The 17,444-nt window shown below is 49.2% G+C and overlaps 1 protein-coding gene across 5 annotated transcripts in view; it reads left to right on the forward strand.

The window, feature by feature from the left end:
• GRIK4 (glutamate ionotropic receptor kainate type subunit 4) overlaps positions 1-17,444 on the forward strand; it is a 409,270-nt gene that overhangs the window by 266,722 nt on the left and 125,104 nt on the right. For all 5 annotated transcript variants that reach the window (XR_008993244.1, XM_057490546.1, XM_057490547.1 and 2 more), the window contains 2 exons: positions 1,511-1,689; positions 6,006-6,059. Coding sequence is in view for 4 of the 5 variants with exons in the window: in XM_057490546.1 (XP_057346529.1) it covers positions 1,511-1,689; positions 6,006-6,059 (233 nt within the window). In the remaining variant the exon portion in view is untranslated. The remainder of the gene's footprint in view (positions 1-1,510; positions 1,690-6,005; positions 6,060-17,444) is intronic.

A 17,444-nucleotide genomic window follows, 5' to 3' on the forward strand; every position in this document is an offset into this window, starting at 1 on the left:
AGGCTTCCTCCCTGAGTCCAGAGACGTGTGTCCCCCGTCCTCCCTGGGTCCTGTGCCTGCTGCCCCTGCTAGGTTTTGCCCTAAGAAGCAGCCTGGTCTCAAGGAAGAAGGTTGGATGGAGATGAGAAATGGGAATTCTGGTCTCAGGTGTGTCCCTGTGTGACCAGGCAAGTCCTATCACGGCTACAAAACCAAGGGGGCGGATGCCGTGCTCTTCAGAGCGCCGCCCTCTCTCACGTTTTGATCCTCGGGTCAGGAGGGTGAGTTACCTGCACAGAGACAAGTCTTTGGGGTCATTTTCAGGGCATCCCTGTAGCTAGTACAGGACCCGGAGCACAGGGACCTCTGACCGGGTGGAAGCCGCCCCTTCCTTGTCCGGCCACGGCGTGTGGAGCCATGTTCGTGCTCATCCCCCCACCTCGTCTTCTGCACCCGGTTGTAGGCCTGCTGTCCGGACCTGAAGGAGAAGGGCCTATAAAATGTTCAGCCCATGGCCTGCAACACAATAAGGATTCACTAAATGTTACTCCTATTGCTTTGGGGAACAAATGCCTGTTAGGTCTCCTTGCATTAGAATCGAGACCGCTGTCTTCCCAGGAAATGCCCACCCACCCACCAGCCCCCACCATAGCCTCTTCCTGGCCTTTTCAGAGACAGAGCAGAATCAAGACGCTGCGGCTGAGGAGCGTCATTGGCGGGCCCCTCCTCCCACCCCCGCCCGTGGGAGCACATAGCTGGGAAGGAGAGAGTCCTTAGCTCACAACCCCTCTTTCGGTTTTGTTCTGGGCCCACATTACTGCCCGCGGGAGTGTAGTTCAAAGTCTGTTCTTTTATAATCATAATACTTTCTCTTAATACAGCTTCTAGGCTCTGAGTTCAAAGGGTTTTGCTAGGTCTTGTGACCCTGAGGGAGCTGCTACTCCCCTCCCCAGGATGGAGACAAAGGCTACGGCCCAGTAGGTGCTACATGTGGGTGTTCACCACGCGCTGGCTCGGCCTGAGCACGTCCCCCGCTTCCTGGGTTTAACCCTCGCTGCAGCTGCTCGCTCAAGCAGGCTACTCTTATGCTCATTTCCGAGATGAAGAAACTGAGGCCCAAAGACTGGCCACGTGAAGGGGCCACCCAGTGAGGAAGTAGCCGAGTTAGGGGAAGGAGCCCTGGCCTGCTGGCCTCGGAACCCAGCCAGGTCTTGGCTGCTGGGCATTGCTGCTCCCAAGGGCAATGAGGAGGGGTGGGGAGGTTCGTACCAGACTCTGCAGAGCCTGAGCCCCCCCAAGGCAGTCCAGGAGGCCACGGAGCTCAGGAGCATCCTTTTTATTTTCGACGGGATGACTGAAGCCCTCAGAGGTTAAGAAACTTGCTCAGGTTAAGATGTGGCTGCTTAGCACCAGCCATGGGGCCACCCGGGACCCTGCCTCTGGCCCTGGTCTTTGCTTGTTGGGCTGCGCCCCAGCATCGCCCAGGGAGCCCTGTGGACCCTCAGGGGCATCATCCTCTCTTCCCCTGCAGGCCTTTTAAACCTAGAGAAGCTGCTCCGGCAGTTCCTCATCTCCAAGGACACACTGTCGGTCCGGATGCTGGACGACACCCGGGACCCCACCCCACTCCTCAAGGAGATCCGCGACGACAAGACGGCCACCATCATCATCCACGCCAACGCCTCCATGTCCCACACCATCCTGCTGAAGGTGGGAGCCAGGCTGGGGTGCCGCTGGGCGCAGAGCCTCCTTCTCCCCGAGCTCCCCCGAGCTCCCCCGCCTTGGGTGTCCTCCTGGGCCGTGGCTAAAGGAGCTCCAGCTGGACCCCTGAACCCTGGCAGACCCCTTGGAGCTTCAGTTTCTGCAGGCAGCTCCTGAGAGCTGAAAGGGGGAAGCAGGATGGTGATGTGAAAACGTCTAACTCCTGGTACAGCAGGGCAGCCACCAACTGAGATGCTGGCCAGACCTAGACCCTGCCAGGGGCTCTGTGCCTGAGGTCCATGGTTTCCTGGAGGGGTTAGGCTGGTGGGGTGGGGGGCTCGGGGGCTTGGGGCAGAGACTGTTTCCCAGGTGGTACAGAAGTATTTGCATATTTTAACAACCAGGACAGCCACGTGAGTGCATTGCTGGATAGCAGCCCCGGATGTAATCCTTATACACTGTACCCCTTTACAGAAGGCTGCCCTGTGACCTCCCAGTGTAATCCTCTCAGTGACCACTGGGGGTGGTGTAATACCTTCACTCAACTGATGAAGAAATGGAGACTCGGCGACTACTTGCTTTGTCCAAGGCCCAGCCCTGTGAGGAGCAGAGCTGAGCCGGCACCGGGGCTCTGACAGCGAATCAGCGGTTCCTTCTGCCCCTGTAACACAAGGGGCAGGGCGCCGGCTCCTGCATGACTTAAATGCAGGAATATGTATGGAATGCTGAGAGTGAGGCCCATATGAGAGAGACAGAAAGACAAAGACAGAGATGGAGAAGGGGAATCAGGTGCGTGGGGGTCCATGCTGGACGAACAGCTGGCAACAGCTGGGCAGCCCTGCCACCTAGCCGAAGTCCTCGGGCTGGCGGCTGGGCTAGGCATGCAACCCCAGGTAGAGTGGACCCTGCTTCCAGGCTCCTCTCTGGCTTCCTGCGGCTGCCCCAGCCTCTCCGGGTGCAGAGGCCTCTTCCAAATGCCATTTTAATTGCACATTTAAGTGCAACCTGCCATCTTCCGCTGGGGGAACGAGGCTCCTTGTTAACCTCTGCCAAGCTGTGAGGAGCCAGAAGACACTCAGATGATTCTCTCCCCCTCCCTCTCTCCTAACCTCCCCTCCCCAGCTCGTTTCGTCTCAAATTTAATAAGGGATTTGAACGAGTTCTCTGAGTACCGAGGGCTGTCCCTTCAGCCTGTCGCTATAGTAATTTTCCACAGCTCCAAACCCACATCTGTGTGTGTGCATATACCCTACTCACACACACACACAGAGAATTTTTCTCTTTTATTCCTTTTCTCTTTCTCCTCTTATGTCTGGAGCTATGATGAATGCAGTCGTCAAGGAGGGAAAAGATCCTCTAAGTTTCAGGGCACGAGAGTTAGAGGCTGAGAAGTCCTCAGGGAAGATGGGCAGTAGGGAGTGAAACAATTTCCCCCAAGTCCCTGTACAGAGGGCAGGTCAGAATGCACATTCCCCTTGCAGTAATTGGAACCTGCCCGAACAGCCCCCAGGAGGAAGCCTTTTGGGTATAGCACCTGCCCAGGAGTATTTCATAGCTTCCAGCATATGTAGTTGGACTCTGTCTTTTTAAAAAGAACATGTCTATTTCACTGTTGAAATTTTGGAAAGTGCAGAAAAGTCCATAGAAAGAAATACAAAAGCCATTCACACAATTCCATCACCCAGATATAAGCACTATTGAAGTTTGATGTCTATTCTTCTGCCTTTACAGGCACATTTTTTTTTCTTTTCAAAATTATTATCATGCTACACCTACTCTTCTGCCTTTTTCACTTAATTATATGCCTTGCTTTTTTCCATGTCATTAAATATTTTTCTACATATATTTTAATGGCTGCACCATGTCCCATCATATGGATGTGCCATAGTTTATTTACCCATCCCTGTTTTTGTCAGAGATACAGGTTGTTCTCAGTCTTGTGTTATAATAAATAATGCTGGGATGCACATCTCTACATAAATCTTTATGCAGTTTCTCAGCATAAATTCATACAAGTAGAATTACTGAGTTAAAGGTGTGCGTGCTTTTGAGGATTTTGATATGATCTGCCAGATTGCCTATTTAAAAGGTTATAACAATTTATACTCCCACCAGAAGCATATAGGTGTCTTATAGTACCCTTGCCAATACTGGGAATTTTCATTGGAAATGCCTTTTTTTTTTTTTTTAATGGCTGTGATTTGGAAGGAAACTCTACCTGTAATGATGATCATTAGCAAATCAAATCATCCTGCTGGGTGGCCAGTGGCCGGCTTTCCTGAGACCACCTGCTGGCCTCAGCCCTGGGACCTCCAAACCAAACCCATCAATGACAAGTGAAGCTTCAGGAAACCCTGTTCCCTTTGTTCCCGTTTGACTTCCTCATGGCCCCAGGCACCAGGCCCTGCAGTGGGACCTGGACTCGGTCCTGCCATTTCTATGGGACTCCAGGCTTCTCCTTCACCTGGTTGCAACAAAGCCTTCCCCGGGGCCTGTGGGATGACGGACTCAGTGTGAGAAGCAGTGTGAACTGAGAACTCAGGGAGCTTCTTGGAGACCGGGTGTGCGACTGAGCCTGGGCCCCGAGCTTAGCAGCACTCCACTGTTGATTTCAGGACGATTTGCGGAGTAATCCCCTGCTTTATTGAGCATCTGTTTCAGCACCACACTCCCATGTTTACCCAGAATTCAGGTCTTAAAAACCAAGGGTCTCTTGTCTTTTATCTTTAGGACAGCAGACTTCACAAAATGGGCTTCAGCCATATGGCAGCACCCTCTCCCAACCCCTTGCTGTATGTACCCAGGCAGTGGCATTGCTCCCTGGACAGCACTGGGTGGGGATATGGGCTGGGGGACATCATGCCATGACATCCTCTTGGAAGGGGAGGAGAAAGAGGAAATGCAGCTTTTCTTGGAGGAACAAATCAGGAGCCTCCAGAGAGGCCTTGATCTCCTCGGTGACCCCCAAGTAATCCCCCAGTTGCTAAGCCCTTCTGCTCTCAGTTTCCCATTAGAAGGGTGGTGCTACAAATGCCCAGCCTGGTCCTCAAGGAGCCAGTGAGGGTTCCTATGCGAATGCTCACAGGTTGTTGGGGTTCCCTGGGAAATAAACACTGTGTAAGAGAACATGTCACCAAGCCTCTGCACACCACAATAATGTCCCCTGTACACCTCAATAGTGGTGACAAAAACAGCTTCTTGGTGACCCGGGGCTGTGGGATACATTATGAAAATCTGACTGCCAGGAGGGATGCCCTGGGGAGAGTGGGCTCATTACTTAGCTCATCCACCTGTCAGTTTCTGCAGCCACCTGTCACGGTCAAAGCAGGGCCCACTGACGGAGCAGGTCAGTTCGGGGTATTAATGATGGCTACAAAGATCAGACAAAAGGGACAACAGACAAAACTGGTCTGAGTAGCAGTTCTCAGCTATGGGATGACACTGCTGTGCTGTGATCAAGGGTGGGGCCTGTCACCAGCAACTTGCCCCTGACTGCTAACAGAGGACCGAGGTTTGCAAATGGTCCACTTGTGTCTTACATCCCTGCAGATGCAAGGGTACTCCTATGAGCCCCACTCACTCACATCCTGACGGGTAGAATTCATCTGGGAATTGCCTCCAGCCCACAGACTCCCCTGTCTATGCCTCGGCCCCTGAGAGAGTTGTCAGGACCTCCATCAGCCTCACAGTCCTCCCGGGGGGTGGGGGTGGGAGGTCTAGTTTGGTGAAAAGCATTGAAATGAGGCCAGCTGGCTTGAATCTCATCTTTTCCATTTATGAGAAGTGTGATGCTATATACAAGTCACACAGCGTTTTGGTGTGATTTCCATTTCCTTAGCTGTCAGATAGCGGTGGAAGAGGAATAATCGTGCCTCCCTCATCGAGTTAACTCAAGTAAAATGCTTTCTAGTCCTTGGCCCGTACTAAATAGTGGGTACATGTTAGCCATTGTTATTGTTAATAGTTTTGGAGGTAATTATTCTAGTCTGTTCTATTCTATGCTTCATTTCCCTTGAAGTCATTTTGGTCTCTATAATATCTGGTTATATCCATGGGAATGTGTTGTGCATGAAATCATCAGCTACTTCGAATGTCCCTGCGGGGGATGAGCAGGGTGGCGGTGGAGAGACCCTACTCTAGAGGCTAGTGCTTCTCTTCTCCATCCTCTGAGATCAAGGGCAACGTAAGAACCGGTCAAGGTGTTTCACTCCACCTGGCAGAAGGGTAGTGGGCCAGACAGATGGCGGATGCGTGGGGCCCTCGCTGCTCAGTGACCTCCAGTGGGCTTTTGTTTCCTCTCTAATATCCTTCTCTTCCCTTTGCAGGCAGCTGAACTAGGGATGGTGTCAGCCTATTACACATACATCTTCACTAATCTGGTAAGACATTTTCACAGCTCATCCCCTTGGCATAGAGCATGTTGTTAATTAGGGTCGGTGGGGTGTGACTGAATGAAGCCCAGGAGATGGGGAGTAGGGAAAATAGAAGCAGAGGAGCAGAAGCCAACCAGAGAGGCCACTGGGGTTCTTGTCCCAACATTTCTTTGTCTCGGGAGAGTAGAAATCTGGGGAGTCTAATGTCTCTGTTTGAATGCCACCAGCTGCATAGCACTTAAGCCTCCTTTGTAGGTCCAGTTACCGGCCTGCGGTCCAGTCCCTGCCCTGGCCGACCCCTGTGCTAGCTCAGAAATAGGACAGCCGGGATACCAAGCATGCATGTCTGTGGTGTCATACACGGGCGCATCATCACGGCCATCTCACCTTGCAGACGGGAAAACATGTCTGTAGAAACTGTACTGAGTCAGGTTAGAGCAGTAGCTTTGCCACGTGCCAGCTGTGTGCCCTTCAACAAGCCCTGAGCCTTGGTTTCCCCGTCTGTAAAATTAGGGATAAGAATAGATAGGTCACGGAGTTGCAGTGATTGTGCAAGGAGGTAATTTAATCTATGTGGAAGCATTTTGAAATTGTAAAACATGAAGAAACGTGAAAGGGTGTTGTGAATCATAGACACACTCAATTAGACAGTACAAAGAACCTTGGATTACAGATTTTTAAAAAATTTTATAACTCTTTATTTGGAGATAAAGAGTCACAGGAAGTTGTAAAGATAATACAGGGAGTCCCATGTACCTCTAACCCAGTTTCTTCTGGTCGTTATATCTTACATTAATTACATTAAAACATCAAAACCCCAACATCAAAATGTCAAATCTATCAAAACATGGGTAGATGTCTGTAATTCCCCTTGTCATCAACATACAAAACTACTTCCTCAGTGTGAAGACCTCCTTCATGCCACCGGAGTCCCACCGACACCCTCCTCCCCATTCCTGAACCCCTGCAACCTTTAATCTGTTCTTTGTTTCTACAATTGGTAATTTTGGAAACTGTTACAAAAGTGGAATCATACAGCATATGACCTTTGGAGGCTAACTTTTTTCAGGTGGCGTAATGCCCTCGAGTTGTTAGGTGGATCGATGCTCTCTTTGTATTGCTGAGTCCTATTTCTTGGAGTAGGTACAGCCCAGCTTGCTTAACCATCCACCTGTTGAGAGACATTGGAGTTGTTTCCAGGTACCAGTGATTACAAATGGAACCGTTATAAACAATTATTCAGAGTAGAGGTTTATTTTATGTTATGAAGCTATTTTATGTTTGACAGCAAGAGCTGTCAAAATCCCTTAACCAGGTGACCCCTTCATCCAGATGGGCTTCTGAGCACTTCTTACAGAGCAGGGATCTGGCCAGGCATTAGTGATTAAAATGGCAATAAGAAACTAAGCCTGCCTGGGAGAAACTCATAGTGCCTATTGCAATGCCAAGTGGTAGATTCTATGAGATGTGTATGCAAAGTGCTCTAGACTTTGTCTTGGGGACACTTGCTTAACCTGAAGCAGGCAGGAAGTGCTTCACAAGGAAGGGGTCCTTTACACTCTTTCCTGAAAGATGTGTGAGGTTTTTCTATACTAATAGAGAAAGGAAGGGCATCCAGGATAGGGAGCAGCGTAGGAAGTGCGTACACAGGGTGTCCAGGAAACAGCGAGTCACTTCAGACTTATGGATGGCTCTGTAAGTTATGGGATGGGCATGGCAGTTAATTATTACTTATCTATTTATAGCCATTCTTGAAAGTAACCTATTTAGAGGATATAAGGCAGATGTCAATTAATTTTAAGATCCTTGATAAGTTGGAGAGTCAAATTCAGCCTCAGAGGTTTGATTCTTAAATTTTAAAGTGAAAAAGGCTACCTAGGAGATAAAACTTTCTTGGTCAACGTGTGTGATAGGGCGACCTTGGGGATGGCGCAGTGACCCTCCCTGGATGCAAGCACCAGGCCTCCTGAGATGTCCTGCGAGGTTGAGGAGATGTTGCCCGGTGACAGGCTCGGACTCTGTGGTCCTAGTTCTTCTCCAGCTACAGGATTCTGAACATTGTGGTATAAGGCTGTTCTGCAGGTATGCACTTTAAAAGCCCTTTCTTGGGGCCACCGTGGAATTGTTAACCTTGAGGTGTCCTGCAGGCCTTGGCTGTCAGCATTGAGATACCTTAGAGGAGCACTGGGTCACTTCTTTTCTGGTATAGGGACTCCTTCCATGACAGGCTTGCCAGAGACTCATTCAGCCACTGTCCGGCTTGCTACCACCACAGAACTGCCTGTTCAACCGTTGGCATTTTTTCACTGAAGTCTGGCATACATACAGAAGTCCACACGAATCATATGTGCACACCTGTGTAAGCAGCACAGCTCCAGCGATAGCACATTACCAGTGTCCCGAAGTCCCCCTCCTGCCCCCTCCCAGTCACTACCCCTCAAATGGAAAACAGAAGGAACTTCTTTGCTTCTTTATTTTTCCTACTAACACTGCTGCTATAAATCAGAGCATTAACATGTAAAAAGGGAGGAAAAGATTGCTATTCCCAGAGCGATGCAAAAGCGTTTGCTTAAAGGAAAGAGGCATCTGGGGGATCCCGGGCAAGTTGGCAGCAGAGTAAAGAGAGATTCAAGTACAATCATGTTCCATTTTGGGAGCCTGGGAAGTACAGGGGTGAGGGAGAGAGGGAAAAGGCAGGCCAGGGGCTGCCTGCCTTGTGACAGCCTGCAGGGGGCACTCCCCCCATTGGGCAGCCACGTCAGCAGCCGAGGAGGAAGCAGAGCAGCAAGGAGTCACGGGGGTGATTTAGCAGATGGAAGGAGGCCAGCCGTTTGGAAGATGAGTTCCCAGGATGCTAACTAGAATAAGGCAGAGTTGCTCGCCTTGGAGATGTTTAAGAAAGCATCAGCCACACTGGGTACCACTGCTCCCTCTTGTCGGGAACGATAATAATGATTGTGGCAATTAATCTAGTGGAAAAAGGACTGGCCTGTGAAGTCAGGAGATCTGTGTCGAGTCCCCACTCTGCCTTATACTCACTGTGTGGCTTTGGGGGAGTGACATGGACTCTGAGCCCCGGTTTTCTCATTTGTAGAATGGGGATAATAAGATCTTACAGAGTTATCGTGAGGACAAGTAAAAATGTCTTATAAATTGCAAGTCCTATATGTTTCCGAGCGTTGCGTTTTTTTAATAGCATTGTGATGCTTTCAGTTTTCAAAGGGCTCTGTCCTCGGGGAGCATGGAATGAGGTGAGTTCTGGGAGCGGGCCTCACTCAGTTCTTTGAACCTGGAATTAACAGGACTCACACAGTTTTAAGTTTGCAAGGGGAAACCAAAAAAGCAACTGTGTGAATGATGGTGGCTGAATAATAGTCAAGAAAACAAAAGCAGAGCCATTGCAAAAATCAGTGAGAGAATATTCTGGAAGCTTCTCATTAGTGCTTTGGCTTTCTGAAAGGGATAGGCCTCTACCAGGAGTAAAGACACTATTTTTAAATCCATTCTTCCTGTCCAGTTGCCCTTGGAGTCTTGGGACAGAGAAAGAGTTTTGTACCCATGGTGATGAGTTACACTCTGTACTTTTTCTGTCCCTTCCTCCCAAACACAGATGCTACCCAGACTGTAATATTTATTCCTTCTCTGTATTCCTCAGGGACCCCTGTGGTGTCCCATTCCTCTGAGTTCTGCCACAGTGATGCAATGGGTGTCAGATTGGCTTTTCAAAAGCCAGCACCTTAGCTGGAAGGACAGGGACCGTGGCATTCGGTGCACATGATTTAGACATGACTTAGCTACTGGCTGTGTGACCCTGTGCAAGTTTCTTAATCTCTCTGAGCCTCAGTGATCTCAGCTGTAAGTGGACATTAGTTAATACCTGCCTCAGGTATCCACACAGCATTTGGCTCACAATATGAGCTTTTTTATGTAAAAGTGAAGGTACTATTTTAAGAAGTCCTATTTATGCTTCCCATGTGCTAGAGAATAAGAGATAATTATTTTGCTGTCCAGCCTCTAATGGCCTATAAAAGTGACTCCTAAAATGCTGTTTCATTTATTTCCAGAGACTGAAGAGAGCTAGGCAGTTCAGTTATTGCTGTGATGGAACTGAACATTGTAGGGTTTCTTTGTGTCAGTAATTACTGTGTAATTGATCAAGTCCCCACACTTCAGTCCCATCCAGGCATTAAGAAGGTTAAATGATTTAGAGCATCTGTAATAAATGAATTAGATTGACTTCTCTGGATCGATCAGTTGATTACCCACCTCGAGAATTGGGGCAAAAATATCCATCATGAATTAAATTTCTAAACCATCGATTCACTTGGCCCTGTGGAAACACAGTTCCTTTCTCTGTCAGGGATTGGCTGGCAGGGAGAGTGAGTGTGCTTGTCCTGAGCTTTGGGTGGCAGAGGTGACTGGCACAAGGAGGGAAACTGAGGCTGGCCAGGAGGATCATGCAGTCACTGTGGGCAGAGCCAGGGAGACCTGGACAGGTCCAGGAAAGAGCCAGGTCTGGGGGCCAGTGGAAGCGGAGGCTCAGTGACAGAATGACAGTGGGGTGTCAGGCAATGAGAGAGACACTGTAGCAAGATGCAAGCGACCCAGGTAGAGGGATAGATCCTCTCCGGAACAGAGGCAGACGCCACTGACAGGGGGTGTGTAGATGTTGGAGGCACATTGTCATAGCAAAGAGCAAACAGAGAGAGAGCCAGGTCTTTTATTTGTATATCTATTTCAAAATGGGATTTGGGGTAGTTTGTCTTGGTATCAGAGCTTTGATTGTTACAACACCTTCCTGCCCCTGCTTCTAGTTCTAATGGGTCAGGGCTCAGTCCCAGTGGAGCAAATCTCTAATCAACAGGTGGAAATGGGCCTCTTTGAAGGTATCTGGTGAAGGTGGGAATCCAGGACTGGGATCCCCACTGTGACAGCTTTCTTGGTGAATTGAGAGCCAGGATGTGCAAATGGCCAGAGACCAGGGGAGGAAGCATAAGGAAGCAAGGTGAGGTCCTGGTGGGTAGACCAAGGGAAGCAGTCAAGAGTCCAGGCCCACGTGAGATGCACCCAATAGGGACAAAGCAAGGCAAACAAGAGGCTGGCTTTGCAAAGTCATAGAGCACGCAGACGCGTAGCAGCCTGGAGAACTGGTTCCTGCCTTACCCACATTTGTTTCTTTTGTTTTCTGAATGTTTGTATCACGGTAGAGTATATGTAAGGCATGGTTTGCCATCTTACCCATTTTTAAGTTTACAATTCAGTGGTGTTAATTACATTCACAACGTGTTACAACCATCACCACCATCTATTTCTAAAACTTTTTCATCGCCCCAAATAGAAACTCTATAACCATTAAGCAGCAACTCCCCAGTTCCCCCCTTCCTAGCCCCTGGTAACCTCGAATCTGCTTTCTGTCTATGCGCTGCCCTAGATATTTCATATAAGTGGAATCATGCAGTATTTCTCCTTTTGTGTCTGACTTATTTCACTCTGCATAATGTCTTCTAGGTTCATCCATGGTATAGCCTGTATAGGACTTCATTCTTTTATTTGACTTTTTTCTATTGTGATAAAATATACATAACAAAATTTACCATTTTAACCATTTCTAGGCATACCATCCAATAGTAATAAATATACTCACACTGTTGTGCAAACATCATTACATCTATCTCCAGAAATTTTTTCTTCTTCTTGACCTGAAACTTCATACCCGTGGAACAATAACTCCACAGTTCCTTCTCCTCCCAGCCCCTGGCAACCCACCTCCCTATTTTCTGTTGCTATGAATTTGCCTAAATACCTCATATAAATGGAATTATATAATATTCATCCTTTAATGTCTGACTTATTTAGTATGTCTTCAAACGTCATGTATCAGAATTCCCTTCCTTTTTAAGGCTGAATCATATGCAGGCCACATTTTTGTGTACAGACCACATTTTGTTTCTTCTTCCATCCATCAGTGGACCTTTCCACCTTTCGACTGTTACGAACAATGCTGCTGTGAACACAAGTGTACGATTATCTGTTTGAGTCCCTGCTTTCAGGTCTTTTGAGATTGCCCAGGGGTGGACTTGCTGCATCACATGGTAATTCTATGTTTACTTTTCGAGGAATTGCCAAACGATTCTCTAGAGCGACTAGACCATTTTTTGTTCCCACCAGCAATGTGTGAGGATTCCAGTTCCTTCAGATCCTCATCAATACTTGGGTTTTAAGAGATATATATAAATGCCATCTTAATGGTATGAAGTGGTTAGATGCGTTTCTTATTTCTGTTTGGAGTTTGCAAATTCAAAGAAGCAAGATCACTTGGCTAAGTTGACCATCTTGCTGATTAAGGACTTTTATAATCAAACAAAGTAGCCAGGTTGTATAAACCCAGTCAGATGTGGTGGGGCTCCCCAGTTCAGGAGCATACCAGCTGTGTGCACCTGCAGCTCTTGGGGCCTCATTTCCCTCATATATTCCAAATGTGAGTAATAATATCCATCTCAAAAAAAGTTAGTAAAATTAAAAATGAGCTATTGCTATCACCTCGTCTGTAGTAGGTAATGCCAGCTGCTATCCCAGATGAACCCCCAAACCCCATGGCTTTACACCCTACACGTATATTTCTTAATTGAAGTCCCTAAAGGACGTTCCTGATCAGTGGGCAGGTTTGGTGGCCCAGGCTTTTTCTGGCTTGTAAATGTGCCCGCGTAGAGGCCAGGCATGGGGGGAAAACATGGAGGGTCAAACACTGGAGGGTCTTACTGCCCAGGCCTGGAAGAAGCATGTAGTATTTCTCTTCACAATTCTTTTGCCTAGAACTCAGTCATATGCCTGTACCTACCTGTCAGAGAGACTGGAAATGCAGTCCACTGTGTACCCAGGGAGAAGAGGGAACAGATTTGGTGATCAGCTAGCAGTATTTGCCCCATTATTAAATTTGTCGTCATTATCACACATCTCTTTCATGTATGTTGGAAGAGCAGTTAGCATCCTAATCCTGGCCCATCTGTTTAGAGGGTAACTGATCCTGTACGTGGAGATTAGCTCTTAGGAATAAGGGTATCACCTCCCTTACAGCCAAAAGGGTCTGTGCCCAGAGTGCTTTTGTCCAGGTGGGCTGCTGGCCTGAGCATCATGTCTGGCGTGTCCACGTGGGGCATGCGCCGGACAGTTAGGGATTCGCTGCACTGTGCCACTCCTTAGTCTGGAAGGAGTCTCTGTGCTCCTGTTGGCTTCTGGATTTGGCTGGAGGAACTGTTGTTCCACAGTCTGATGGAAGTTTGGATGGAGGGCGTGAAGAAGGAAGGGCCTGTGGACAATGCCCAGTCAGCCACTGAGACAGCACAGATGCCGTCTGAAGACACAAGCTGAAGGAGGAAGTGCAATTTGAGCTAATAAATCTGGAGGCATTATCCAGCCACTAATGAACCTAGGGCGATTTGCAATCACTGCCTAATAGAAAAGATAAAATCACCCCTATCTATTGTCAGAGAGCAGAGATGGGCCCTGTGCCAAAGCACGGAGCTGCCTCCTTGGCAAGGAGAAGTGTGGAGATTTAAGGTTCAGGTTCAAAAGTCAGAAAGTGTCAGACAAAGGCAGGAAATAATTGGGCTGTGCGCCGGCCCCTGGGCTGCTGCGGGCACTGCCTGCTGGCTGCACACCGTGACCACCGTTTCATGACCGTGCTCCGCGCCGGGCCACAGCTCTGCGATCTTGGCACCACCACCATGCTGGAGGGCAGGCTGCCATCTCTGGGGTGTCTGTAGAGGCAGTGGGCACCTCAGATTTTCCCTGGGGGAGTCTAGAGAGAAAGGGCCAAGCGCAGGGTGTGCCAGGTTGGAAGGCCTGGGGAAGGGCCACCCAACAGCGGTCTCGTCATGTCGGGTGGGCCCGGAAGCAGCTGTGGCTGTTGGGGCAGCCTTGCCACTAACAGGCTGGGTGATGTGGTGATGGTGATGACTTGCTATAGTTCGTATCGAATACCTTCCACATGTAAGACTGTATAAAGTGCTTCTCGGTTATTTTCTCATTTAAACCTGGCAGCAACTCTGACCAAAGGCACTGTTATCCTCATTTTAGAGAAGAGCAAGCTGAGGCTCATAAAATTTTGGTGTCTTGCTTGAGGTGGTGGGACCGGGTCATGTCCTCGGGGAGTGAGGAACTCTGAACTACCTCCCCCTGTTGCATTTATCCAGGCACGCCATTTCTCCTCCCTGGCCTTCAGTTTCTTCTATGAAATTATGAGGTTATATTAGGTGATTGCTCGGGGTCTTTTCGGCCCTCGACTTGCTTCAGAGCGCTCTGGGGTTGGGACTGTTTCCCAGAGAGCAGGAAGTGTGCTCCTTCGGACCGGAGAGCTCACGTGGACCACGCAAGCACTTTCTGTTCAGCTGACAGCTCAGATTCCCAAAGAGGAGGACCCGGGCCCCAGTGAGCTCTGCAGAAATAACCCCTCGATGCACCAGTCTCCGTCTAATCTGGGCACAATGGATATATGCAGCAAATTTTTCTCCTCTGGACTCATTTTATTGTCACGCAGACCAAGCCTCTGTTTATTTTTCTAAAGGTTTATCAGAGAGATTAGCCATAAGTAATTGAAATTGCTAAAATTATCGCAGAAAGGAGAGCTAGGCCAACGGAGGGAACAAACGATTGATTCCAGAGGGGGTGAGTGTGTTCAGCATCAGTCCCTCCCACTCCTTTCTTTGGCAAGCCAACCATACTTACCCTTCAGGTCTTACTTAACCAAAACTTCCTCAAGGAGTCTCCTGACACCCCACCAGTCTGGGGTGTTACCCCTCACATTGCCCTGTGTTCTGTATTTTGTAGCATTTATCGGAATCCCTTCTTGTACATCTGACCCTTCCACCAGACTTGAACTTCATTAAGGCAAAACTAAGTCCATCTTGTTCATCACTGTGCCCCAGTTGACTACTGGTGCATAGTAGGTGCTCAGTAAATATTTACTGAGCCAGTGAATGGAATGACTCATGACCTCATGGAGTTCTTGGACTAGGAGGGCTGGCCAGGGGGGATAGCCCACCTCCTTGTCTCCAACAGGAATTTAGCTCATCCCGACTAAGCCCATGAGCACAGAGGTGTGCAGCTCAGCCTGGAGGGGCCAGCCTCCCAGTTCCTGGGGATGTCTTGGTACCTTCACAGCCCACCTGGTAACTACTCAGTCTGCAGTGACACCCTCCTTCCGTGCTGGGCTGGACCAATTTGAAATCAAGGGTTTGCAGGATCATGAGGGCTGGTTTAGCTCCAGATCCAAGAGACAGGATTCCTGGGGGTTCTGCTGAGTGGGGGCAGTGTCACAACCGGAGGCCCAGCATGGGCACCAAGAAAGACCACTGAGATCGGAGGAGCCGAAGAGCATAAGGACAGTGCAGCTGACTGTGCCGAGTGTCACCTGTCACCTGGGGCTGCTTCCTCTGCTGGCCACGCCATGGCCGCGTCAGTCTTGGTCAGGTGGTCTCTTCAGGCCACACCTGGTGCCTGAGTCACAGAGCCGGAACCAAGGGTCTTTGAAACCAGATCTCTCCTTTCAAGGTCGTTATGAAATCATCTAAGCCTGTCTGCTGTTCCCTTGGCTTGGCCCACGAGGTGGGTGAGCCTCATGCCCCTGTTGACATAAAGGATGGAAACATGGCATATTGGAGGAAGCCAGGCCTCCACTCAGAGAGGGCTGGGGTTTGAATTCGGGCCCTGCCACACCTTAGGTGTATGTGTGGCATGTCACTTAACCTATTGAAGTCTCAGTTTTCGCTTTTGTAAAATGGGGACAATAATTCCTATAACATTAGTATGTGAAGAACGTGCAGAGCTTCTAACTGCAGGGGCTTCCGGTGAACACGATTCCCTGCCTCCCTCTTTCCCGCTTCCCTGTTGAGTATTTCTAGCCTTAGCCCTCAGTTTCCTGATTTACTGTCTCTAGTTTTCCACAACTCCAAAGCTGTTACCAGAAACTTTTCAGGATGAACCTCTTACCTGGTTGGAACTACAGTGCCCATGGTGCCCGAGCCTCTTCCATCTCTTGCAGCTTTTTACTGAAAGCACACCCCCCATGCACACGCACAGAGAGCTAGCCAGCAGCTACCATCCGTCAGTCAGACAGCTTCCCGGAGCCAGAGCACTTGATTCTGAAGTGTAGATTATTGTAAAATTACTAAGGCTATCTACGTATTTCACCTTTATTGAGACTTGTAGGAAAGCCACTCTGCATAATACAGTACAGTTTGGTGAATAAATATGTTTCTAGTGTAACTAGGAAAAGAATAATGGAGTGAAAGCTTCCCCTGTGTCTGAACTTCCAAGGTGCCACCCCCGCCAAACGCAAACCCTGAGGGGTGGCAGATGTGGCAGTGGAGAATGCCTCCGGCGCGTACGTGGGTACAACAGTATCCTAAGGAGGTGCTCATACCCCAGAATCGTGCTCTCTGCCTGCTAAGCCTCCGGTTCTCTGAACTAGGTCATTGGTAAAGAGAGGTACGTTCAAAAGGAGAAAAGGCAGGGAGAATGGGAAGGAGATTCAAGAGGCACACGTGGTTGAGAATCCGTAGGACTTAACCATGTGTGAAGGACCGTACAGTTAAAGCCTTTAGCGTTCGCTTTCTAACCAGAGCCTTAGCCAAGGAAGTAGATAGTATGGGAAATTGTGGAGCTGTCGAGGAGGGTATTTGGGGGTGGGAAAAACCTTTCTGAGCCTTCATATTACTCCACACAGGCAGCCAGCCTCCCTGTCCTGAGTAAGGCAGGTGAAAAGGGGAAGGTATGAGTCCCAAGTGGAACCGAGTTAACACACTGAGTGAGGGGGTAGCTTGTCACAAATGCCGGAGACACTCCAGGCTCACCTGGATAGCTGTCAACAATCGTCCCCATTCAAAATGTTGGGCACCACTGACCTGAAGAGAGAATGAAAATGGGGGCTGCCTGGGGACAAGTAGGGAGACTTGGCCAGTCCTTCAGGTGAGGTGGCTTTGATGTGTCCATGATATCAGCTGCTAGTAAGTATTTGATGGTCAAACTCCTAACTGGGGAGCCCACCCCATATTCCTTATCATCAAGCAGGCTCGGCCTCTTCCATGCAATTCCCAGTGGCAGGACCTCCAACCCAGAGACCTGGGGAAGGAGCATCTCCTTCCTGGGAAAGGAATGCTGCAGGGAGCTGTGGGGGCCGTTGAGGGGCGGCCACAGTAGGAGGGACAGACCCAAGGCTAAGATGCCAGGAAGCGTAAGTTAGCTTCAGCTGGGGCTCCAGGCAACCCTGGGCTGGCGGCGCCATTTCCAGTACCCTGCCCACGTGTTCTATTGCCACATCTACAGATGGCCACTCCTTCCTCAGAGCTTCTGATGTTCCCCTTCTCCTTGCTATGCTGGTACCTGGTATGGAGC

Source organism: Manis pentadactyla, chromosome 13 (assembly GCF_030020395.1).
Source record: "Manis pentadactyla isolate mManPen7 chromosome 13, mManPen7.hap1, whole genome shotgun sequence".
Classification (NCBI taxonomy): domain Eukaryota; kingdom Metazoa; phylum Chordata; class Mammalia; order Pholidota; family Manidae; genus Manis; species Manis pentadactyla.